General features: G+C 39.1%; 1 protein-coding gene and 1 long non-coding RNA gene across 11 annotated transcripts in view; both read left to right on the top strand.

Moving 5' to 3' along the window:
• SSBP3 (single stranded DNA binding protein 3) overlaps positions 1-25,524 on the top strand; it is a 199,810-nt gene that overhangs the window by 132,086 nt on the left and 42,200 nt on the right. For all 10 annotated transcript variants that reach the window (XM_087889743.1, XM_034415144.3, XM_034415140.3 and 7 more), the window contains exon 5: positions 22,106-22,195. In XM_087889743.1, the coding sequence (XP_087745869.1) occupies positions 22,106-22,195 (90 nt within the window). The remainder of the gene's footprint in view (positions 1-22,105; positions 22,196-25,524) is intronic.
• Positions 14,486-16,478, top strand: LOC117664267 (uncharacterized). The gene is made up of 2 exons (XR_004590978.1): positions 14,486-14,568; positions 16,088-16,478. It is a non-coding gene; the product is annotated as an uncharacterized LOC117664267 (long non-coding RNA).

The following is a 25,524-nucleotide window of genomic DNA, read 5'->3' as shown; positions in this document are numbered from 1 at the left end:
AGTCTGCCGGCCTTCAACAGTAATATTTGATCACCAGGTCAGTGCTGACCTTTCTTTGGAATTTTAAAATCTTTTCCAGACATGAAGCAGGTGGTGTTGGGAGGTGAGACAAAAGCCTACCAGATCTTACTCGTCTGACTGCTCTGAAAAGTTGAAAAGGAAAGCCAAGAATTATGCCTGCAGTTCTAATGGGAATATATACCAGCGCTTTATGAAGTTAACTTCTATTTTCAACCTTGTGACCCATTAAGCAGCTTTGCTTCATGCCACTTGTAACATGGGAAAGAAGCAGTAGGGATGGGAGTTGGAGATTATCCTGACAAGTGGATAGAAAGGAGGAGATCTGAATGCCAGAATAAGCACAATTTTGCCCCTGACTGTTCAAATCAGAGTTTGAATGAAAGGGCCTTGAACAAATGGACATGCACAGACCAGCTTCATTTAAAAAAAAAACAACAGCTTACATAAGCTGTTAAGGTACTTACTCTTGTAGTTTGTCAGCATGTATAAAATACTAGGAAATTAAACAGTAAAGAGTTGCATTGTTTCTCCTCTGGTCCATTTCAGTAATTTAATATTTTGTTTTCAACCAACACTGCTTTCAAAACATTGTTGTGTCATCTTTCCTTGTCTCTTCATTTCAAGGCAACAAGATTATAACATTCTGGACCAATATACGGTAAATACCACAATAAAAAGTAGTGCCGAAAGTGATCTGAAATTTGGACTGTGCTTCTGGGATAAATATTCAGAACAGTGAAAAGCACCGCAGTTGCCAATACAATTTGCATTTTCCCTGGCTGTCAGAAACAGAAAGGACAAGTGTACAAGATGTACAAGATTCTCTTCCATTGGGACAACTGTACAAGATGACACATCTTGGATATATCGGTAGTACCCGTCTTACAACAACAATTGGGACCGGAATTTCTGTTATAAGTTGTTCCAGTCACAAGTCAAGTCAGACCCAATTTTAGGGGAATTTTTATGGTGGTCGTTAAGCAAATCATGTGGTTGTAAATCAAATCCAACTTCCCCAAAAAGATCGTAGATCATGATCACATGACTGCAGAATGCTGCAACTGGTCCTAAATGCGAACCGGTTGCCGTGAATACAAATTGTAATCATGTGATTACGGGGTGGCAGAATGGGTGGCAATGTGAGTGCAGGTGGTAAGACACTTTTTTCTGAGGCCATTGTATCTATGAACCATCAATAAAGAAACAGTCGTAAGAAGGGGACTTCCTGTATTTGATGTTGCACTTACTACTTTATTTTTCTCCTTATGCAAACTGGGTGGGGGGGGAGGGTTAAACTGGAAAGGGGTATTAGTATATTTAAGGCAGTGGTGGAATTCAAATTTTCTTACTACTGGTTCTGGGGGCGTGGCATGGCTTGGTGGGCATGGCTTAGTGGGTGTGGCAGGGGAAGGATACTATAAAATTTCCGTTCCCACCCCACTCCAGGGGAAGAATACTGCAAAATCTCCATTCCCACCCTACTCCAGGGGAAGGGTACTGCAAAATCCCCATTCCCTCCCCACTCCTGGGAGAAGAATATTGCACAATCTCCATTCCCACCCCACTCGGGGGCCAGCCAGAGGTGGTATTTGCCGGTTCTCTGAACAACTCAAAATTTCTGCTACCGGTTCTCCAGAACCTGTCAGAACCTGCTGAATTTCATCCCTGATTTAAGGCAGTTTCCCGTCTGATGAGACTTTAAGATTACTGGAGTTACAGCCTCAGCATTCCTGAGCCAGTAGGACCATGCTGATTGGGGATAATGGGAATTGGGGTCAATCACATCGGGAGGTCAGAAGGGTGGTGATAGCTGATTTAAAGGAGCCACTTAGCAGTTTATTTTCTCCCTGGCACAAATATCAATCTTAGTGTCAGGAAAAGAAATCATTTACTGTATTATATTTGAATGGCAGTAGAAGTTGTGAGTTGACTTTCCCTCCTGCGAGGCTGTCCTGATTCCTTAAATGGGTAGATTTATTCTTCTTTCCCTTATAGCCTGTTTTTCAGCAGGACTGAAATTGAGGGTTTGACTGAGTGGTGGAAATATTTTTAACCCTGTCAAGTATGAAGAAATGTCAGTCTACACATTGAGGGAAAGATGGGGGAGGGGAGATATTATCCACACATTCTTTTTTTTTTTTTCTTTTGGCCCCAGTAATGGATGCCCTAGAGCTCAAAGCTTCTCAATTGAGGGCTGTCTTTTTAAAGCAATTTAAATGAGCTGTTGTATGAATTGATACACAATGTACTCAAGGCATAACTGCCTGCATTCCCTGGCTCAAAAATATTGCCACTTCCAGCAAACAACCCAGCTGTGGTGGGTCAAGGGTTAAGAACAGAGGGGATACTGAAGAGGCAGGCTCATGTTGTTTCCTGTAATCTGTGAATAACCTGTGCCTGATGAAGGCCTTCTGGTTTGCTGTCACATTTTCTTAAAAGTGCAGAAGGTAAGACAAGTGACAATGTGGCCCCAGTGTGACTTATAAGACCTGGTTACATTTGGACCTGCATGTAGATAGAAGCATGGTGGGTGTAACATATCTAACTGGCATAATTTCTGTTGTTACCTCATTTAGTTCACGTGATTCAAGTAACTACAGGGAATCCTCAATTTATGACCACAATTGAACCCCAAATTTCTGTTGCTAAGCAAGACAGTTGTTAAGTGAATTTTGCTCCATTTTACAACCTTTGGATGTTAAATGAATCACTGCCATTGTTACATTAATAACACAGTTCTTAAGTGAATCTGTCCTCTCCATTGACTTTTGTTTGTCAGAAGGTCACAAAAGGTGATGACATGACTCCAGGACATTGCATTTATTGTGGTAATAAATATGAGTCCGTTTGCAAGCATCTGATTTTTGATCACGTGACCATGTGAATGTTACAACGGTTATATGTGAACAATAGCAATAGCACTTAGACTTATACAGTGCTTTACAGCCCTCTCTATGCGGTTTGCAGCCTATTGCCCCCAACAATCTGGATCCTCATTTTACCCACCTCGGAAGGATGAAAGACTGAGTCAACCTTAAACCTGGTGAGATTTGAACTACCAAATTGAAGGCAGCTGGCAGGCAGCAGAAGTAGTCTGCAGTACTGCACTCTAACCACTGCGCCACCATGGCTCATAAATGTCATAAATAACTGTTTTCGGTGCCGTTGTAACTTCCAGTGGTCACTAAATGAAGTGTTGTTAGTTGAGAACTACTGGTATAACATTGCAAATGAGGAATTGCCCAAAATTTGCAGATCTAAAGAACATTTCTTTAAGTGAACAAAATAGCAAGTTGGATAGCTCTGAAACAGTTACCCTCAAAATTCAATTATGCTGTGGCAAATATCTGCTGCAATAACCTAGACATGCCATCTAATTCTGTTTTTTGTTTCAAAACAACTTCAAATACTTCTAAGGGGCTATATGCCAAATAAATCCAATCCCAGAATTATCCCATGTTGGATTTTCAGCACTGCTCTGTTCCTGCCTTCACTTCCTCATTTTGTCATTGATATAAACAGATTGCTGTTATACTTCCTGGTTTTCTGGTTTTCAGTCATGCATATTGATGAGGTACACATCAACCTGTCAGAGTGGATGAAGGATCCTGTGAAATCATATACATAAGGATTATCTGCCATTATTTTAATTTTTTTGCACGGGAGTGAACAAATTGCAGGGTTCATTTTTTTAGGCTCATGTGAAGCAACAGGTTCATAGTCAAATGTCTGGACATTAGCTACCATCAGCCCTAGCCAGCGCTGACAATTATAAGACATTGTGAGATTTCTCATCCACAGTACTATACTGAAGAGCTCCAGAGTGCATTCCATTGATTGGTCTGTGCCTTAAATTTACAGTGCCTACCTAGAAATGCTGCATTCAAAAGATGCCTATATGGAACAATGAGACTCAGTTTGGTGTAATGGATAAAGGCTAGAAACCAGGAGCTTGTGAATTCTAGTTCTGCCTTAGGCACAGTCAGCTGAGTTACCCTGGGCCAGACATTCTCTGTTAGCCCCTGGAAGAATGCAATGGTAAATTACTTCTGAAAACTGTGTGAACTTATCCAAGCAATTGCTAGAAGTCAAAACTAATTGGGAGATTGGGAGGGAGGGAGGGAGGGAGGGAGGGAGGGAGAGAGAGAGAGAGAGGGAGAGAGAGAGAGAGAGAGAGAGAATATAAGCCAATTATCTCATTAAGTAGCTTATTAAATATCAAAATAATATAAATACTTCTATCAGACTGAATAAGAGGTAATGAAATTGAAGAGTATAGTCAATTATCAAAATAGAAAGCAGAATCTTTCAATATCTTTTTAAAATAAAAGGATAGTTAATCAATGAGGCATGGGGAAACTTTAATCTTATAAATATCGCTGGAATAGCTTTTGCCAAACAGGGCAATTGTTAATCTGCTCAGAAACATAAAGTCATTTAAGTGGGTTGATTAATAAGACTTGGTACCATAAATCTTGTCAGAAGCTGTGGGCACAAACTTTGACAGGAATTCCTGGCTTTTATGTTTCATGATTATAGTAATGGTACTGGATTAAAACAGCATGAACCAGATTTCGATACATGGAAAAACGATCACAACAGTTCTTCACTTTACAACTCTACAGTTGGATTGAGAAGTCAAACAACAGGTTTAATGCTATAGAATCTGAAATTAAATTTCTGTATTCCTGACAGGCTTTAGCACCATATAAATCTAACCTTCCTCTTTTTATATGAATTCCGTGTTAACTGGTTAACATAACTACGTTAACTCTAAGGATCATTCCTTCCACGGTCTTTTCCATTTTTTTAACAGTCAATCTATTTTAACTTTTATGTTGTAAGGGAGCTTATATTGTCCAAATGATGAAATGGTTTGCTAAGGTTGTCTTTTACTTCTGTCTGGGTATATTTAATGAATGATTATTTTGGACTTAAGCCTCACATCTAGGTTCTCTTGGTGAGTAGTTGTCAGTTGGATAGTCAATTGGCTACAGAAATGGAATGAATAAATAGAGTAGCTATCCTATTATGGCTCACAGAACGTTCACTTACCACAATTACCTTGGCCAGAGTTCTTTACAGTGCAATTCTTCTTTGAAAAGCAAATGTGTAGACTATATTTCTGCCCTATAAATTCTTGATCCTACTTGTTACATTCAGTATTTTTTTTAAAAAGCTTTTAAAAAGAAGGGCTGAATAATGCTGCCTTTACAGTACTAACAAATAACTGTTGCATTTCTTGCACAAGATAGACATCAATCATTGCAGCAGACTAAAAGTTTATTGAAGGATAAACATGAGGAACCGGAGGAGGTTCCTCATGTGTAGCCAAGAGGAGAATGTGTCTTGAACAGCCTTTCTTTCTGGAGGTGATACCTGAGAAGTTACATGAATTGGATTTGATCTCAGATTGAGCCAAGCAGGTGGTAGCAGATAAAACACTTTTTCAAGCTGTAAATTGAACATACTTCACAAAGGAACCAGTGGTATTTTAGCCTGTCCCCTACAGTTTACCAAAGTCAGCTTGCATTCTATCACAGTATTATCATACTGGTCTCTGAGCACATAAAAATATTGTAAAGTGGAAACATAAAATTTACAACCAAATAGTTTGGATGGACGGATGGATGGATGGATGAATGGATGGATAGATAGATAGATAGATAGATAGATAGATAGATAGATAGATCCTTTAAATTAGGCTTTGATTAGCTTAGTGACGATTCTGGCGAACCAAAGTAGCTGCCGTCGCGTGCCAAAAGCGGGGGAGCATGGGGGGGTCGCACGCATGAATGCCCACACCCATAATTCAATGCCCCCCCAGTGCATGTGCGCGCGACCCCCCTCCCCCGCACTCTCCCCTGCTTTTGCCACGGTGGGCCCGATAGGCCCATTTTTCGCCGTCCCCAAGCTCCAGAGGCTTTCTTGGAGCCTGGGGAGGGTGAAAACGGCCTCCCCTCCCCCCCGGAGGCAGGCCCTCCGGAGGCTGGAAACAGCCAGTTTGCCGACTTCCAGTGGGACCAGAAGGCCCATTTTATGCTCTCCCCAGGCTCCAGAGCCTTTCTAGGAGCCTAAGGAGGGCGAAAGCAGCCTTCCCCATCCCCTGGAGGCTGGAAACAGCCCATTTGCCGACTTCCGGTGGGAAATCTTCGGACTTCTAGGGTTGAGAAGAACATGGACAAGAGTTTCCAACCTTCCCTGTTACAGTCTCAGATCCACACCATAAAGTTCTTTCTATCTACTATCCAGCTTATGCTTCCTGTCCTTTCCTGGATTTTTAGCATGTAGTGGCACTAGAATTCTCCCGCCACATTTTTAAAAAATTGCTTAAATACTTTGTGCTACAAGTCAAAGTTGCAGTCATGCCTGGCATTCTCATTGTTTAAGAGCATTTTAAAAGAAAGCCTCTGCTGAACTTAAGAAAGAAATGTGATGCTCAGTTGTGGTGGGCAGGTCTTTCTGAGGTGTGAGGCCCCAACCTTGTACTTGGGGATCTATTCCTATCAATACTGCTGATAGGTTTATTCCTTTCTGCAATACAGGTAGTCCTTGACTTACCACCATTTGTTTTGTGACCATTCGAAGTTACAACGTAACTTTGTAAAAGGTCATAAAATGGGGCAAAACTCACAAATGCCTCACTTAGCAACAGAAATTTTGGATTCAATTGTGGTCGTAATTCGAGGACTACCTACAGTCAGTTTGCATGATTTTCCCTCCCATATTAATTGTGGGGGCATCTCATTTCCAAATTCGAAGTAAAGGAAAGTAAAAGGGAAGAATTTCCAAAAACATATTGGATGTTAGTTTTCCTTCTATACTATACTGTCCTTTCCTGAATTTGACAGCTGTATGTATGATTTACATAGTAGATAGTTTGGTAAAATACGGATCAATGGTGCAGAATATAATAATTCATCTGCTTCTTCCTCTCAAATTTATTATCTGCTTTTTAGCAAATTTTTTGGCTAACATGCCTAGCAAAGTAAGTTACAAAGGTTACTTAAATTGCTCTAGTGAAGCACTTTTGAAAGAGCTTATAGAAACAATAAACAACCCGAAAGTGGGGTGTTTTTAGAGACAACACTTTCAGTTTTCATACGGTCCCTCCAAATCCTTCTTTCCACCTCAGACCCAGGTTTATTCAGCTGGTTATTCTGTATGTCAGAGCCTTTCCTCTTCCTACTTGGATTAAAAGACAACACTATTAGCCAAAACTGAAGCAGAAGCATAATACAGGGAAAGCTGGTTTCAGGATGGTTTAGAAGCCTGATATTTTTTTTCTCTTTCTCTTTTTCTTGGCTGGTTTCCAGTGAGTAGGGCTTCTGTGTAAGCAAAGACAAATTGTTTTCATACTAATCTGAACTAGAAAGTTAGCTGCTGTTTGTCTTCTGTGAAACGGCCCTGGGTCGGCCGATGTGTAAATCACGCTGGTGGTGAGGTGTGAGATAAAAGAGCATAGTAACTATTCCTGTGGAGATTACATCACTGCGTTCTCTTGGAATGACACACTCCAGATACTTTTCCAAAACATGGTCAGAACAGGGTGAGGATGATGGTGTTGTAACTGGAGCCTTCCGGACATTTTTAAAATATTTTAAGTCGCGCAGTACCTTCTTCGTGCCCCTTGTCTTAGCAGTTGCATTGTTACTGAGTTTGCTCACTTAATTCAAACCAGAATGCCAGTGCTCGTTAGAAGTTGTGCAAATAGCATGTTTCAAAAAACTTCACTTTAATTCCACTTATACTATTTGGATTATAGTATTTGCACACATACCTGTCAGTAAATTATATTATTTATTTATTAAACAGATTTATACGGCTGCCCAGTTCATATATAGGTGGCTCCAGATGGCTTACATTTAAACATCCACCACAGAAAAACCCGTAAGCCCTCCTCCCCCATAGCAGCAGTAACACAATCGGATCAATCTCTTGATCAGCTTCAGCTTCATTTTCATTCGTGGTCCCCAGGCCCAATAACAAAACCACATTTTGGGGGACTTTTGGAAAAGCACCAAGTTGGGGACCAACTGTACTTCATGAGAGTGATATTCAATAGAGAAGGGGCCACCACCGAGAAGGCTGTTTTTTGTGGTCCCACCAGATGTTAATCCCTAAATGATGGGACAGGTAACATAACTTGGGTGAGCCGGGATATGAATGTAGTAGTCCTTCAGTTTATAAACCCGCGAATTAAAATTGTAGGAAGTCAAAATACTAAACTCAAGAAACAGCTAAAAGGCTTTTCAGGGAGCATTTTTTTTAATATTGTGTTTTAGAGGTTCTTTCAGGGAGTTTGAAGCAACCTTCAGAAATGGTACCCATGGTGGCGCAGTGGTTAGACTGCAGTATTGCAGGCTACTTCTGCTGATCACCGGCTGCCAGCAGTCTGGCAGATCGAATCTCACCAGGCTCAAGGTTGACTCAGCCTTCCATCCTTCCGAGGTTGGTAAAATGAGGATCCAGACTGTTGGGGGCAATATGCTGACTCTGTAAACTGCTTAAAGAGGGCTGTAAAGCACTATGAAGCGGTATATAATTCTAAGTGCTATTGCTATTGCTACCCCTTGTTAGAGCACAATCTACTCCACCCTTTCCTAGTGACATCTCCTTCTACTGCATTATGAGGAGTAGAGCAGTCATAACATGGCTTCGGTCAAGCTTGAAACTTCTCAGAAGGGGATTGAATTTGGCCTTGCATGTTGCAGTCCCAGACAGAAGCTTCCAAAAATGTTTTCTTAGCTAGCACACATTGAAATAAGTCTAATGTTGAAAATCTTGCTCTTTCTCATAATGTGTGTTTACAATATTACAGTACAATCACAGTACAACCGCTGAATGTCATAATTAAGCAGACAATGCTTGGTCTGGATAAGATTTTGAAATAATTCTTTTTTTTAATTTATGGGTTTTTTTTAATTATAGTTAAAATGTGACCATTAATTCCAGCTGTCTAGCTTACTAGTTTAAAAGAGTAAAATATATAAATTCAGAAGTTCCTGGTTTGAATGATAGCCCTGCCATTAACTCAGTAGTAACCTCTGAATCTACTTGTTGCAAGAATTAGTGAGGTATTTTTTAAGCACTTTTACTGCTCCAAACTGATCAGTTCTTAATGGATCCCCCTCCATCCTTGGCAAATATGGACTCTGAGGTAGGATAAATAGCTTACATTGAAGAACTGTATGTGAATTGAACAAACGATATGTGTCTGATCTTAATAAAAGTCTGTTTCCTCTGTGAATATAGCAGGAGATTGACACAGCAACATTAGAGATTTCTGACTGAAAGAGTCCGGCTGTAGACAAGCCCATTTTTTCCCACCAAAGAAGATCTGATTTCTATCAAGTTTCCACCCCTGCTGAGGCAATGCCATCTGCTTTGAGGAATCAGCCACCTTTCACAGTTGGTCCTGACCTGAAGGCTTTCAGAAAGGTAGTCAAAACTTGGGCCTTTGAGTCTGGATGAGCTGAGTCCCAGTTGTTGAGTTGTGGTACATTTTAATCTGGTTGCCATTTCATAATTTTAAATGTGTCATGTTGCTTTGTGCAATGGTTCTGTGTCTCTTGCTGACTTTTTTATATTTTTTTAGACTGGCCAGAATTACTTTGTTGTATTAGATGGTCGTAGAATGTTATAAATAGAAAGATAAATAAATGAAGAGTTGCTTTTGTCAAATCTGGAAGGAAGACGCAACATTCTCTTCATTAGATGAGTCTAATTATCTGGTTGCATGTAACAACTATCTGCAGTCTTAGTGACAAATTAGCTGGAAAAGCATCACTTAAAACCGAATCATTTCTTGGAATACAAGTGCCTTGAAACCTGGTTGTGCTTTCCTCCCACGCCAAGCTGTTTTCAGCTGTTGTTGCATTTTTAAAAATATTTTGTTTCCAATTTTGGAATTGCCTAAGAGATGAAAATGAGTGTTAGCGGGGTTTTGTTGACTAGGAGGTCTGCTTGGGATGCCTTCCTGTGCTCTAGGGCAGCGGCACCCAACCTTTTGGGCCTTGTTCTGTGGAGAGGGATCTTGTTCTGTGGAGAGAGGTTTTTCCGTGGACTGGAGGGAGTATGGTTTCATGTGCTGCCTACATCCCACTGTTGGGGCATGGCTTGTTTGTGTGGCCCAGTTTCTGTCATGCCACAGACCGGGGACTGAGGACCCCTGCCTTATTTTTTTTTTTTAATTTGATTTATATGCCGCCCTTCTCCGAAGACTCAGGGCGGCTTACAATGTGCTCAGCAATAGCCTTCATCCTTTTGTATATTTATACAAAGTCAGCTTATTGCCCCCACAAACTGGGTCCTCATTTCACCTACCTTAGAAAGGATGGAAGGCTGAGTCAACCTTGAGCCTTGGCGAGATTCGAACCCTGCAGTAATTGCAGGCAGCTGGTCTTAATAAGCTTAATAACAGGGTGCCTTAAACCCCTGTACTACCAAGGCTTAGAACATTAAGGCTGAATACTACAGCAAGTTCTAATAGCCAACATTTTTATATAGGGAAAAAAATGAATAAATCAACTCATCCTTTCCCTTTGACTTTTTCTTTTGCTCTTCCTATCTTCTTTTTTTCCTTAGTGCTGAACTTATATAGATAATTTAAGCATCGGTCCTGTGTTGAGTTGTTCAGCTTCTTCTGCATTGTGATCTACATCATTCTTTATTTGCAAAGCAATACTTGCAGGCAGCAGTAATAAATCAATTAATGACTCTGATGAATCATTTAATGGCTGACAAAATACCACTAAAGCCAACAGCTTGGATCTCTATAGCAGTACCAGAAGATGCTGGTTGACTCAGAGCTGGGAGATGAAACAGCGACTGTTAGCTCAATTAGCACAATTAGTGTGCGATTTAAAGGCTTAGACGGCATCTGCTGGAGTATACCAAGCCGGTGTGTTGACTGCATGTCTCCGTTTGGAGGCTGAACTCATCCATCCAGGTTTTCATTGTCTTCCATGCCAGTTTGATTTTTAAAATATCGTCAGTGAGTATCGGGAACCATTCAGTGGTGGACTTTGCAATTAGAACAAAAGTTATAACAGTCTGAACCTTGTTTCCTATTCTGCAGGAATCTGTCAGACTTCCCACATGTGCAGATGCTAAACTGTATCCCAGGCTAATGACATTTCCCACAAGTATAGTAACTCCACCAGGTGTGCCGATTGCAATCACAGCTCAGGTTTTAGGGCACCACATTAATAAACAATGCAACTATTTGTTGGGCTTGCTTGGCCATTTCGGTATTAGTTTGACCTATGAGCGATGCAAATGAGTTTTGAAGATGTTGCTAATAATACACTGATGCATTAAAATGTACCTAATAGTGCTGAAGAATTATAGAAGTGTTACTATATAACACATTCCTGATTCTACTCCATTAGCCTTTAATTTGTAGATTATGAGCATGCCCTAACTGAAACTTTAAATGCACTGTATTTCTGGAACATAAGGAGGGAGTCCATAACAAAGCTACAGAATCCCTTCCCTTCATCATCAGTAGTTTTCAAGGCTGCTATTTATCTTACCATGTTGTGTGAACCTACGCAGATATTTAGTTTCTCAAGGGTAAGAGTAAGGAGGAAATCAGTGGCCCCAGCAGCCTTTCCTGTTACTAGGCTAGCTGGGGTTGTTAAGAGTCTATTTCCGCAACATTTGAAGAGCCACAGATTTCCCCCACCCCTGTTTTTTGGGGGAAACTCATTAAGGTAGTGTTTGGGCATCTTCATTTTAGTTTTAGTAGTATGTAGTTTTTTTTAAATGAACTTTTGTTTTTAGAAAAACAAAAGGTTTACACAAGGTTTTCCCTGTTGTAGACAAATGAATTGCAATTGTATACCACCTATGACACAGTGTAACTTTATAGCAAGGAAGTTCATCACTGTTGATGTAGTTAATTTTGTGGATAATTATGTTAGATGTCCTGCAAATACAGGCAGTCCTTGACTTAGAACAGTTCATTTGGTGACCATTCAAAGTTACAACAGCACTGAAAAAAGTGACTTATGATCATTTTTCACATTTACGACTGTTGCTACATCTCCGTGGTCATGTGATCAAATTTCAGCCACTCAGCCACTGACTCATATTTATGACGGTTGCAGTGTCCCAGGGATCATATGATCACTTTTTTACGACCTTCTGATAAGCAAAGTCAACGGGGAAGCCAGATTCATTTAACAACCGTGTTACTCATTTAACAACTGCAGCTATTTGCTTAACAAGTGTGGTAAGAAAAGTGGTCGTAAAATGGGGCAAAATTCACTTAACTGTCTTGCTGAGCAACAGAAATGTTGGGCTCAGTTGTGGTCGTAAGAGAAGGACTACCTGAAAAAGTTTCAAGTAAAAGTAATCTTCCTTTTCCATACAACGGTGTATGGATATGTATTTGTGGGTAAGAATGAGAATGCTATATATCAAACGAATAAGCAGCATGAGGAAGTTGGCAAAGCATTTTGAGAGTAACTAGATAAGTAGAAACCACATGTGTAACTAAGCTGATAATGATCATAGAGGCACAGAAGTCTTGCTAATTGTATTTAGCTACTTAACTAACAGTCTTTATCTTGCATACAATATAATGAAGAAATGCAGGAGAGGATCTTATTGGACTACTGATTTTATTAAATAGAAAATAATGTATGCACCTATACTCTTCAACCACTATTGTGACTATCATTTGGGCATCTTCCCCATTTAACATTTCTTCTTTATAGAGTTGACTTCTCTTCCCTCTCCCACGCACTATATATATATATATATATATATATATATATATATATATATATATATATATATATTCATTTCTTTATTGGATTTATTCATAGGGGAAATTTTTTTTAATTAGGAAGTGAGAGAAAAATATAAATAATAATTTAACTAATTACTTCTTGTAACCTGAATTCTGTGCCTAGGTTTTCCTCTACCTTGGCCCAGGGATCACCACCCTTTATTCACCTTTACAGAACTCTGGGAATTTTTTTTAGATACTGGCCCAGATAGTAGGAAGTCTTTTAGTGCTTCTAAAATTTATTTGCTTTCTTGATATCCTGACTCTTGTATAAACCTCAGAAACAGATACGCCCTGTTAAGTAATATGATAAATATAGATAGTAGAGAGAAAAACATTGAAGACTCTTCTATTTCTCAAGAGCAAGGAAATACTAATTTTATTTATTTATTTATTTGTTGAACTTATATTGCCACCTATTCTCCCATGGCTACTCAAGGCGGCTTACAGAATATAAAACCACATTTAAAACAATAAAAACTAACAAAAAGAATCAAATAAATTAATATAGGACAACATAACAAAATCACCTGCCATCTCCCACCCCCCACCCCAGCGACAGCAGATCACAGGAGCCATTTAATGGGCTCCATCCTGCTCTGGGTTCCCAAAGTCCGCTGGCAGAACCAGGTCTTCAGCGCCTTCCGGAAAAGTATTAGAGTGGGGGCCATTCTAATCTCTGGGGCAATGATGTTCCAGAGAAAGGGAGCCACCACAGAGAAGGCCTTCTTCTGGGTCCCACCAGGTGTATCTCCCTCAGGGATGGAACCCGCAACATTCCCTGGCTCCCCGCTCTGATGGGTCGGGTAGATGTGACCAGCAAGAGACAGTCCCTCAGATAACCTGGTCCCAAGCCATGAAGGGCTTTAAAGGTGACAACCAGCACCTTGAATTGCACCCACAAGCAAATCGGCAACCAATGCAGCTCCCGCCAGAGAGGTAATACATGTGCACACCAGGATCTGCACAAAATCATGCGGGCTGCTGCATTTTGCACCAACTGGAGCTTCCAGATGCTCTTCAAGGGCAACCCCATGTAAAGCATGTTGCAATAGTCAAGATGGGAAGTGACTAATGATGTCACTGCACATGTGATTGACCCACTGTTGGTCCATTCTGGAGAGAAGCCCTACCTGGTAGAAGTCCAAAGAGTAACAAGCAAGTAGAAATGTTAGATTGTAAGAAACAGTTTACAGCTAGCCTGGCTGAAGTCTCCTGATACTGCACCCTGTAGTGTTATTTAAGGTAAGAATAGTTTGCACCTGAGTTGCAGAAAGTTCCCTGAACTCACCAGCTATGTTCTTTCTATCACAGATGAGCTACTATGGGGAGGATGAAACCAAGGAGGGTTGTTACAGAGAGAGACAATGCCACACGGCAGGCTTCTAAATAATTTATCAAGTCTGGTAGATACAATTCTTCCCTTGCATTCTGTTCAGGGCACTGTGGATACTTTAATTATTAACTTCCAGCCAAGTGTCACAATGTGTATGTCAAATTGACATGTGCGTATCTTGGAAAAAAAAAATAACTCCATGATTTGATGGGAAGTATGCCTGGGCCAGAAGAGCTTTGCATAGTACCCGGCATTCCAATTGGCAACTGTGAAGGGCATTCCAGGCCAGCCAGGAAATGTAACAGATGTCTTGTTGCGTCTGTGATATGTCCAAACTGAGAGGTTGCACACACCACAAAAGGGACCATGATATCTTGCATTTCCTTTGCCATGGCTTGGCTGCATATCCATGGTGAGTTTTATCCCATTGTGGATAAAGAGAGCATAGCTTGTACATTCAGCTTTAGAAAAAAAACAAACACCCTGTATTCTTTGAAAGTGGTGCTGATGAAAGTTTGAGTGTATAACTAGCATTGCTAAATATAGTGTGTAGAGTGTTGTTGTTGTTTTTCCCCTTTGATAGTTAGATGGGTTGTAAAATAGTAGAATTTCTGAATTGCATTATTGTAAGCTGTTTTAGGGATCTGTCTAACTCTGGGAAGCTCACCAGAGAGAGCTTAGAGTATGCTGGAAATCTCCTGAAAAAATAAAATATTGGCTGGCAGCTTTATTGCAGTGCCTCCTGTCTTTGGAGGAGCAGCACATTATGTGATACAGAGTGTTTGGTTTTAATAAATGTAATTGGGTGTACTGTAATTTAGAGCTAGATTCTGTGTATAGGCTTATTACTAGAAGTAGTAATGAATTGCTAGGATTACTTAAAAGAGCTGTTGTAATATTTTCATGGTCTATTTTTTAAAAAAATGCTTTTAAGATGTGAATAAAAGAAAATATATATATATTTCCCTGGTTTTCAATTTGATGATGCATAATCATCTTTTCTACTACCTTCTCCTACTGGTGTCTTATGTTTATATTACTTTGTAATATAAAGCTTATGCACTCTACTCTACTCTACACTATAGAGATAGAAGTGGCTTATGCATTTATGTTTCATAGTTGTGTATAACTTTGTTTTAATACCTTCATTTTCTTTAAAAATGTACTGGCTCAGATAGCTGGGAAAAGGATGGGTAGATGTCAATAATTTCATGTAGAGTTGCACCTCCTTTTCACATCCTCTATTTCAGTATGTAGGATCCTTTCCATGATTGATCTGCATTCCCTCTTTTGTGCTTGTCATATAACACTATATTCTTTGCTATTTATTAGTATTCCAAAGTAGGCAAGTCCTGAATTTATAATGATGCTTTAAAAACCCAAAGAAAAAGCATCCCTCCATCCCCAAACTGGTAGGAGGAAAAAAAAATGCTCAAGCTTTAGTTGTATCTAATAAAAGGGCTAGGGAAAAAATAATCCTTCAAAACACATCCCGGGCTTTCCTAATTTTGTGATCTTCAGTTGTTTTGGATTGCAACTCTTAATATTTCCAGCCCTGTTTTATAGCTATAAGGGGATGATAGGAATTGTAATCTGGATGGCATCAAGTTTGGAAAGTCAAACATGTCTATTCTGAATGCAATCAAGAATGAGCTAACGAAGACTTAATGAAATAAATGATTTAGTTATGACTAATGTTTGAAAGATTGCAAAACTGCAACCAGAATCATGTCAAGGATTGTGTCTCCACTGATCACAGACAACAGCCTTATCAATACTACGTTTAATTTAATCAGCGGTCTACTGACTTGACATGTTCAAAAAAATCACTGTTGAAAAAATGTGAGCAGCCAAATGATTTGTTTTATACAGTAATCTGAATATGGGAATTCTCTCAGATTGTAATGATTTCTTTTTGTTTTGCTTTATAGCCTTGTGTTTAAGAGCTGGCCTAAGAGTAGCCACTGGAAAGTACAAAAAAACGGCTACATGGAATCAGCAGGCCAATGAAATAGGCGATAAAATGCTCCATCACTTCCTTGTTCTGCATTTAGGAATGAAGTCAGCAAGCTAACTAGCAAGGAAATAATGCAGAGGGCTAGCTTTGTTAATCCTTTTGCAGCAAAAACAATGAAGTATCTTGCAACAATCCAATCATTACTGTATATTGTTAAAGCTTTGGTAGATCACAATCCTCTTCATCAGATGCATCATGTTTCTAAGAAAGACATCTCTCTCCTTCTATGCCCCAGTAGACCATGAAATATTTTCTGCGGGTTAGCAATTTTTGTCATCTTATTTATAAAGCAGTAATGAACATAACTTCCAACATAGTCACGTGAAATGTATTGAAAGCCACATTTAAGTTCCACTGGATCTTTTCATAGGACTATCCTATAACACCGGAAAACATGTACAGGAAAATGTCACAGTGAAGGAACTACATTGACTCAAGATTGACTCAGCCTTCCATCCTTCTGAGGTGGATAAAATGAGGATCCAGATTGTTGGGGGCAATAGGCTGACTCTGTAAACCGCTTAGAGGGCTGTAAAAGCACTGTAAAACAGTATATGAGTCTCAGAGCTGTTGCTATTGCTACATATGGAACTACAGGTTGTTAACTTAAGTTTCAATTACAACGGACCCATGAAAAATATTATCAGATATATTTCCTCTTCACCAAAATTGCTACATCTTAATGCTGTAACTCCAGAAAGGTTCATTATGATGACGCAAGGTATTTTCTCCCTTTAGTTATAAATTATAGTGTGGCATTTCTTTTTTTAAAAAAAATAATAAAGGCGAACTGCTATTAATTATTACTGATACATCACACTGACATTAACAACAGCATCTTAAAATGCACACATTTAACAAGGTCTCCCAACCAAAATAATAAAACCACTTTTCAGTTTCAAATCTAACAAAATATTGCCAGGTTGCAGTGAACCAGAAATCCCAGCCTGCACATCAAAGTCATGTTAGCTGTTTAACGTTTTGAACAAAGATGTTTGATATTGAAAACAGCTCATTGGGACAATCATTCCTTTATGGATTCCGAAGAAGCATTAATAAGTATCTTATATGTTTCCACATCATAATCCATGATGCATCCATCTCAGTTTCTGACAACTCCATAGTTGAAATAGCTACATTTTGGGAAAAATAATCTTTGACTTACCATTAGGCTAGCTATAGAAAAAATAGGGGACCATCTTCCAATGGGGTGGGGGGAATGACATTCTAAACATTCAAGTAAATTTGATCATTTAAAAATATACATTTCTGACAAATAAAGTTGCACTCATTAAGTGCCAACTGATGATGACGTACTCATTTAAAAAAAAAAATCTAGGATCTTATGTTATATAAATTGCATGATTATTCCCCATTACAGGTAGTTGTCAACTTACACAGTTCGTTTAGTGACTGGTTACAATGGCACTGAATAAAATGACTGATGACCATTTTTCATACTTATGACTGTTGCAGATTCCCCATGATCATGTGATCAAAATTCAGAGGCTCGGCAACTGACTCGTATTTATGACGGTTGCGGTGTCCCAGGATCATGTGATCACCTTTTGTGACCTTCTGACAAGCAAAGTCAATGGGGATGCCAGATTTGTTTAACAATCGCATTACTAACTTTAACAACGTCAGTGATTCATTTAACAACCGTGACAAGAAAGGTCGTAAAATGGGGCAAAACTGACTTAACTGTGTCACTTAGCAACAGAAATTGTGGGTTCAGTTGTTGTCATAAGTCAAGGACTACTTGTATACAGTTTTTAATTTATCCTTACTTTTTAATTGCATATGTTTATTAAAACAGCTGTGGCTAAGTTCTTTTTCTAAGCCTGATATAACACAAGAGAAACAAGAGTTTGTCATATAGCCATTTCATAGCAGAAATGAGAGGACAAGAATGAATGCTTCAATGCTTGCAGAATGGATTTCAGAAAGGGTTCTTGGGTTACAAATAGAACAGTCCTAATCAACATATAAAAAATGCAATTCAACAGGCCCTTTCCTTTTTAATTCTTTTTCAAAGGAGTTCCCCTAAAAACAGCCTGGAGGATGGTCAAAGAAAGAAAAAAATCATATTGTTTCCCCCACCTTCTTGAGTTTCCCCAGTCATTTGCAGCCACTTCAAAAATCTCCAGCTAGGTTAACACTTTTTGGCAGTGGTGAAATCCAATTTTTTTTTACTACCGGTTCTGTGGGCATGGCTTGGTGGGCATGGTGTGGCTTGGTGGGCATGGCAGGGGAAAGATACTGCAAAATCCCCATTCCCATCCCACTCTGGGGCCAGCCAGAGGTGGCATTTGCCGGTTCTCCGAACTACTCAAAATCTCCGCTACCAGTTCTCCAGAACCTGTCAGAACCTGCAGGATTTCACCCCTGCTCTTTGGAAAATGGTTGCAAAGGAAGAAAAAAAAATAGGTGCTAGTGTCTCTATTGGTCCCAATAAATAATTTTCTGCCAAATCAACACAATTCAAGATGTCATCAGATTTTGCCCCAAAACTGAAGACGTAAGTAAACTCTTAAAGGATTTCTTATTTTCCTTTGTTAATTTTTGATTAAAACGTTTAAAGGCAATCCGTTTTGAAAAATATAAAACTCTAATGCAGTTTTTTTTCCTATTTTTCCATGTGGGATTTTTGTATAGATATTTCTATTTATCACTATCTTGGGCTTTTAGACATTTTACTTCTAGATAAAAAAAAGAGGAATCTACTGTTGGCAAAAAAAAAAAATCATTAAAAATTAAGCAATTAGAATAATGTTTTCGTTAAAAAAAATACAGAGTAGTACCAAAGCTGGAACCGTAAAGCAAAGCCACATCAGAGTGACTGAAAAATTATCAGAACAGAGCCTACTTTTCAGGTCTGACAAACAATATTTCATCACTCATGGCTTATCTACTTTTTGTTTTCCTCCAGCTAGCTATTTATATGACTTAGTTTCTCAGAAGTGAAACCGGCAGAGACATTAAACTCTATATTCAGCAACAGAGATATCTACATTTAAAACAAAACTCATTTTTTTCAAATTGTAATTTTATAAATCTCTATATAGTTCTCAGTGATGAAAGACGGATGATTTGAGAACGGACAGTTGATGTTTATGGGGTTTTTTTTAAGTCTTGCTGTTTTAATGTAGCCATTATTAAAGTGATGTCACCATCCCTTTTGGGCTCAATTTTTGTTTTGTCTTACTTAGCATGAGTGTGTGTTGTTTTGCCTTCGAGTCACTGGTGATTCTTAGTGACACCAGTGGGCTCATTCCTGCAGTTTTCTTGGCAAGGTTTTAGAAGTGGTTTGCCATTGCATGCTTCCAAGGGCTGAGTAGATGTGACTGGCCCAAGGTTACCCAGCTGTCTTTGTGCCTAAGGTAGACTAGAACTCACGATCTCCCAGTTTCTAACCTGATGCCGTAAACCACTACACCAAATTAGCCCTCTATTCCCTGGCCCCGTGAAACAATAGAAAATTGAAAGAATCAATAGCAATTATTTTGCTAAGCAGGAATATGCTGATAATGGAATATCTATATCAGAACATGCAACCCAAGCTGGATTATTAAAACTGTTAGGGTTGATTTGGACATAGCCTATTTATATATTCCATATGCATATATGTGTTATCATTTAGCATTATAAAAATGAGTACCCTTAGCTCATGGACAGCTTCATCTTCCAGATGTGCTGTTAGGTCAGTTAAAAGAAGTATGTATGTGTATGTATGTGTGTGTGTGTATGTGTGTGTGTATATATATATATATATATATATCCCAACTGACTGATTGGTGGAGGATAATAGCATGACTGCTAACTGACATCAGAATGACATTCAGAGAGACACATCAGCTCACTATCCTTTTGCATAATGCTCGACTAGAGACTGTGTCTTTTATGCTGGAATTGGGAAATGACTAGGGACAAGGAAAAGGCTGTTTTTGTTCGTTTGTTCTTGCTTAGTTTATTGACTGTCTGATTTAGCTAGCAAAGTACCTTTACCCTTTCTCTTTCCAGTTCAGATGAACACATTATATCAGGGCCAGTTAATCAGTAAACTTTTCCTGCAAATCCCACATAAGCTACATAAAATACTGCCAGAGATCAAATGAGGACATAGACTAAAGGCTTTGTACCTACCTCACAACTTTCCTTATAACGCAGCAGCTAAAAACTGCTCGGTGTTTTTGAAAGAAGGGAAGAGCAAAGAGAGAATATAGATAGAAAGGTTTATATGCACACCTCTTTTATTTCCTTGGCTTGGCTTTAAATATTAAGTATGATCATTTTGCTCTTTAAACATGATAGGTTAAATATTTAGCACTTCTGTCTTTTAGATTATGTTCTAGGTTGTGGTGGTACAGTCCTCAATTGAAAGAAAGATCTTAGTCACTTTTGTCTTTAACTGAAAGTGGCGTTGGTAGCCATCTCTTAAATTATGAAGTGACCATTTTTTAAATTAAAAAAAAAACTCATTAGAAAGGTATGTCTGAAACTTCATTATCCCTGAACTAGGCTAGATGAACGGCTATAGTATAAGAGTGTAAATGTAGAAGATGCTCTGGAGCAGCGTCTCCCAATCTTGGCAACTTTAAGATGCATGAACTTCAACTCCCAAAATTCCCTGGCTGACTAGGGAATTCTGGGAGTTGAAGTCCATGCGTCTTAAAAGTTTGCCAAGGTTAGGAAATCTTGCTCTAGAGCAGTGATGGCGAACCTTTTTCATGCCGAGCACCCAAAGTGCACGCACCCCAAAATGCAATGCGAGCACACCCCACGCACATGCACCCCACCTCCCCTTGCCCATTTTCGGCTTCCAGGTTGGTGCAGGAGGCCTTCCAGGCCCAAAACAAGGTGCAAGGGTGCACGCACATACGCGCAAACCCCCAAAATGCAATTCGAGCGCCCCCTGCACATGCACCCCACCCACCCGTCCATGTGCATGCGCGTCCCTCTCATGCACCCCATCCCCCACACATGCTCAGCAAAGACCCGAAGACCAGCTGGCCAGCAAGAGGCATGGTGGAGCTGGGCTTGGGTGACAGCTGGCATGCCCACCGAGAAGGCTCTGAGTGTCACCTGTGGCACACATGCCGTAGGTTCACCATCACAGCTCTAGAGTGTTTTTAATCATGGTCACTATTAGATCTCTACACTGAAAGATATGGATTTGCCTTTCTCTTTGTCCATGAGTATATTCAGAATTCTACAAAAAAAAATGCTTTGTTTTGGAAACTTTAGTAATAACTTCTGCCATTTTGATGACAAATCTATAAGAACGAGAATTGAACCAAGCTCTCAGTTGCCACCTCATTCAGAATGACAGCCATTGATGTTTTGTTCATTTTAATGGCACAATGTTAAATTCAGTTTCATTCTCTTTGGGTAGTCTTGATAATAATAGGGTTGGTAACTGGCCATACGTTATGGTGGACACAAGAAATATGTACAGGTAGTCCTCGACTTACAACCACAATTGAGCCCAAAATTTCTGTTGCTAAGCAAGAAAGTTATTAAGTGAATTTTCCCTGATTTTACGACCTTTCTTGACACAGTTGTTAAGTAAATCACTGCAGTTGTTAAGTTAATAACACAGTTGTTAAGTATATCTGGCTTCCCCATTGACTTTGTTTGTCGGAAGGTCGCAAAAAGGGATCACATGACCCCAGGACACTGCAAACGTTATAAGTACATGCCAGTTGCCAAGCATCTGAATTCTGATTACATGACCACAGGGATGCTGCACCGTAAAACGGTCCTAAGCTGATTTTTTTTTTAGTGCCGTTATGACTTTGAATGGCCATTAAATGGATGGTTGTAAGTTGAGGACTTTCTGTACCAATGTCCTTTACACTGATCTCAAACCAGGGTTATCCCAATAAATGCATATCATTATTTATTTGTTTGTTTGTTTGTTTGTTTCCAGAGTGCAGCTGCAGCGCCAAGTCCAGTACTTGGAAACATTCCTCCAAATGACGGAATGCCAGGAGGACCCATTCCTCCCGGTTTCTTTCAGGTAAGAGTTAATCCTCCTGATTTTTATGTGATTCATTGGTACCTTTCTCTGGTGGTTTTGTTTGTTTTCTTCATCATCAGTTCACATCAGCTGTGTTTACATGTGATAGAGCCTGCTTGTCTGGAAAGCAATATTAGTTTTTGTTTTTATTTTAGTTCCACGCATTACAGAGCTACTTTGGAATGAATGAGATGCATGTTGATCATGACAGGACTGTGTGTAATACAGAGCATCCAGGATATGGATTCTTATTTTTCCCTTCTGGTTAACCACTTGGTTGTTTTCCAACTGCTGCCGCTAAATTCTTTGGGCAAAACCTTCTTAAACTTTAGCCACAGGCAGAAGTTCATCCAGACTGGGCCATAACTGCGGAGTTTTTGCAACAGGAGAGAAATAAAATATTACATAGCTGCATTTGGGGGATTGAATTTATTCTTCTCTCCATCTTTTTTCCTCATAATAAAGTTTGCTTTTAGCCACATGGAATTCTTGTTATTAGATCCATGGGTAAAACCTGAGGTGATAGAAACCCAAGATAAAAACAACAAAAATAAGGATGGCTAAAGCTGTTTTAAAGCAAATGCTATTCTTAACTTTTTTTTTTTTAATTTAAAAACATTTCCCCCTTTGTTAAGTGCAGCAAACTATGTCATTCAAAAGGATCGGCTGGGCTGGGTTGGATAATTTAATTTGCATGTTATAACTAGTTGCCTATTATTTGCATAGGCACACTCAGAGGGTTTTCAGCAGTTAATATAGAGATCTGCTTTTGAAACTACTACCCTGTTTCCCCAAAAATAAGACCCTGTCTTATATTTTTTTTGAACCCTGAAATAAGTGCTTGGCCTTATTGCCATGCACTCAAAAGCCCACTTCCGTGTTGCTGGGCAATGGCGTGGCTACGGATGCAAAAGGCTTATTATCAGGGGATGTCTTATTTTGGGGAAAACAGGGTAGAACCCAACGTTCTTGAACTTCAGTTCTTGAAGGAGAAGAATAAAGCAGTGGATTTTGAAATGATGATGATGATGATGACAATGATGATGCAGTGGGTTTTGAACTCATGGGATCTGAAAAGTAACTTATGGACGTATTTCACACTTATGACAGTTGCAGCATGCCCATGATTACAAGATCAAAATCTGGACACTTGGCAACTGGCAAGTATTTGCTTCACTTAACAAATGTGGCAAGAAAAGTCATAAAATAAGGCAAAATTCACTTAACAAGTGTCTTGCTTAGCAACAACAATTTTAGGCTCAGTTATGGTTCGTTAATCGAGATCGATCTGTATTATGCACACAACTAAGAGATGGGAAGGACTGTTTGAACGGGGATAGTATCATCTCTGTCATAGAATCCCTAATTTAAAATCATAACTGTTGGAACGGTTGTCTTTTTAATAAGAGGTAATAGAAAGAACACATGGTAAACTCTAGTATCCATTTTTATATTAGAAGAATTGCCAAGCCAGGTCTCTACACATAAATGATTAATGTTGGTGGAAGCTGAAACTTTAATTTTACATATATTTTTTTAGTTCTGGATTTATGTAGAACGAAGTCTCAAATAATAGCTTGATCAATGTTACAAGGACTACGTTAGAATTGTAAAATTTAGTGGAAGGATGGAGCTGTAGATACGTCTTTTGGCTTTGTTGCTTTAGGGAAATAAGTATTTTTTAGGAAAGTTTTACATGTGATGAAATGAAGTCTATTGATTTTAAGTTACCGAATTAAGGCCAGAGTGTGATTCTTTAAAATTGGTGGAAATAAATGAAAGCTTTTCCACTTTTCCTAATGAGTATTTCAGAAGTGGCTTATGTTTGTGAGCCAGTTGGATGGCTAACATGTACTGTTCTTGATACTGCTGAACTCTTAACACCCATTCATCATAGTATAGTCAATAGTGAAGGATGAGGGGTATTGCAGTCCAGCAGCATCCCAGATATTATCGCTTTCAAGTAATCCACTTAACAGCTTGTGTACTGCAATTTAAACAGCAACTGAACTGGGGTAATTTCTATCTTTTTAAATTTCAGTTTAGTCTAGTAACTAAGCTTTTGTTTAGTTTTGTTTAGTGCTTTTGTTAAAGATCTAGTGAGCACTCATAGCACCTATCACATCTGTCCACCTGATCTTAAGGAAGGGAATTCCATAGGTTTTGCATTGTAGAACGACTCTCTTCCTTTTTTCCGTTCTGAATCTCCCCTATTCAGTTTCATTGCAGAAACTTGAGTTCTTGAATTAATTCTCTCAGACCCCTCTATATTCTTCGACTTTCCAAACTACATGTCTTAGGCTTTATGTGAAGGTTGTGATTGAGTACATAAAAACCAAAGTGCAAATGTTTTATAAAAATAACCACCTTCCCATTTCACTTCCATCAATTCCATTTTGAAATTTGTATATCAGCAAGTGTCCGCGGGCTAAAAACCCTGGACCTTTAACACAACATTACAATTTAATCACAGGCTGTAATTTACCTAACTCTGTGATACAGTCCAGCCACAGTATATGTGGTACATATATAAATAGATGCCATTTGATAGAACGGAAAATTTAAGGAGAGCACATGAAGTTATGTGCCATTGAAAGTATACTTTCAGCTTGCATAATGTAGGTCTTCTACTGATCGCTGGATCGTCTGCTCTATAGGATTTGTCCTTCTCCTTGACAGCATGTGCTATTTACCTTCAAAAAATGAGGTCAGTCAGGAAGATGAGCTCCTCTGTGCCTGGATGTGCACAGAGGTAGGAACATAGCTCTTATGGAAATCCTGATAAGAGACTTTTTTCCGCCATTCATTTTCTTGGGGATTTCTATCCAACCACTGGACGAGAAAAGGAACTTGAGTGGAAGGGGAATATTAAGGAATGGAGTTTGTAAACAGAGCAGAAACCCAAATGCGCTTAGTTCTATAAATGCTGACTATGACTTTCAATCTATGATCTATGAACTATGATCATGACAGATGATCATAGAATGATGGAATGAAGCACAAGCTGATATTTCTGTCTTTTTTTTTTAATATGCCATTTTGATGTAATCTTGGCATACTTGATCACCTGTCCTATTATAGCATGCTCACAGCCATGCAGAAGAAAAATCCTCAGACTTCAACGTGGTACATTTCTCCTGACTTAAGAAAGAAGTTTGAGACTGTTTAGTTACAATAAAGGCAAGGAAAAGCTCAGCTCACAGCGTCTTGTCAAGCAGGTCTGTAGATGGATGACAAAAATACAGCTGTAAATGGCCTGTTGTTTTAAGCAGTTTCCAAGCCAAAAAAAAAATCACAAAAATGTGAAAACCCTTTTTTTAAAAATTAAA

This window comes from Pantherophis guttatus, chromosome 3 (assembly GCF_059756535.1).
Source record: "Pantherophis guttatus breed Tessera chromosome 3, ASM5975653v1, whole genome shotgun sequence".
Lineage (NCBI taxonomy): Eukaryota > Metazoa > Chordata > Lepidosauria > Squamata > Colubridae > Pantherophis > Pantherophis guttatus.
This window is presented reverse-complemented; position numbering and strand designations above follow the sequence as displayed.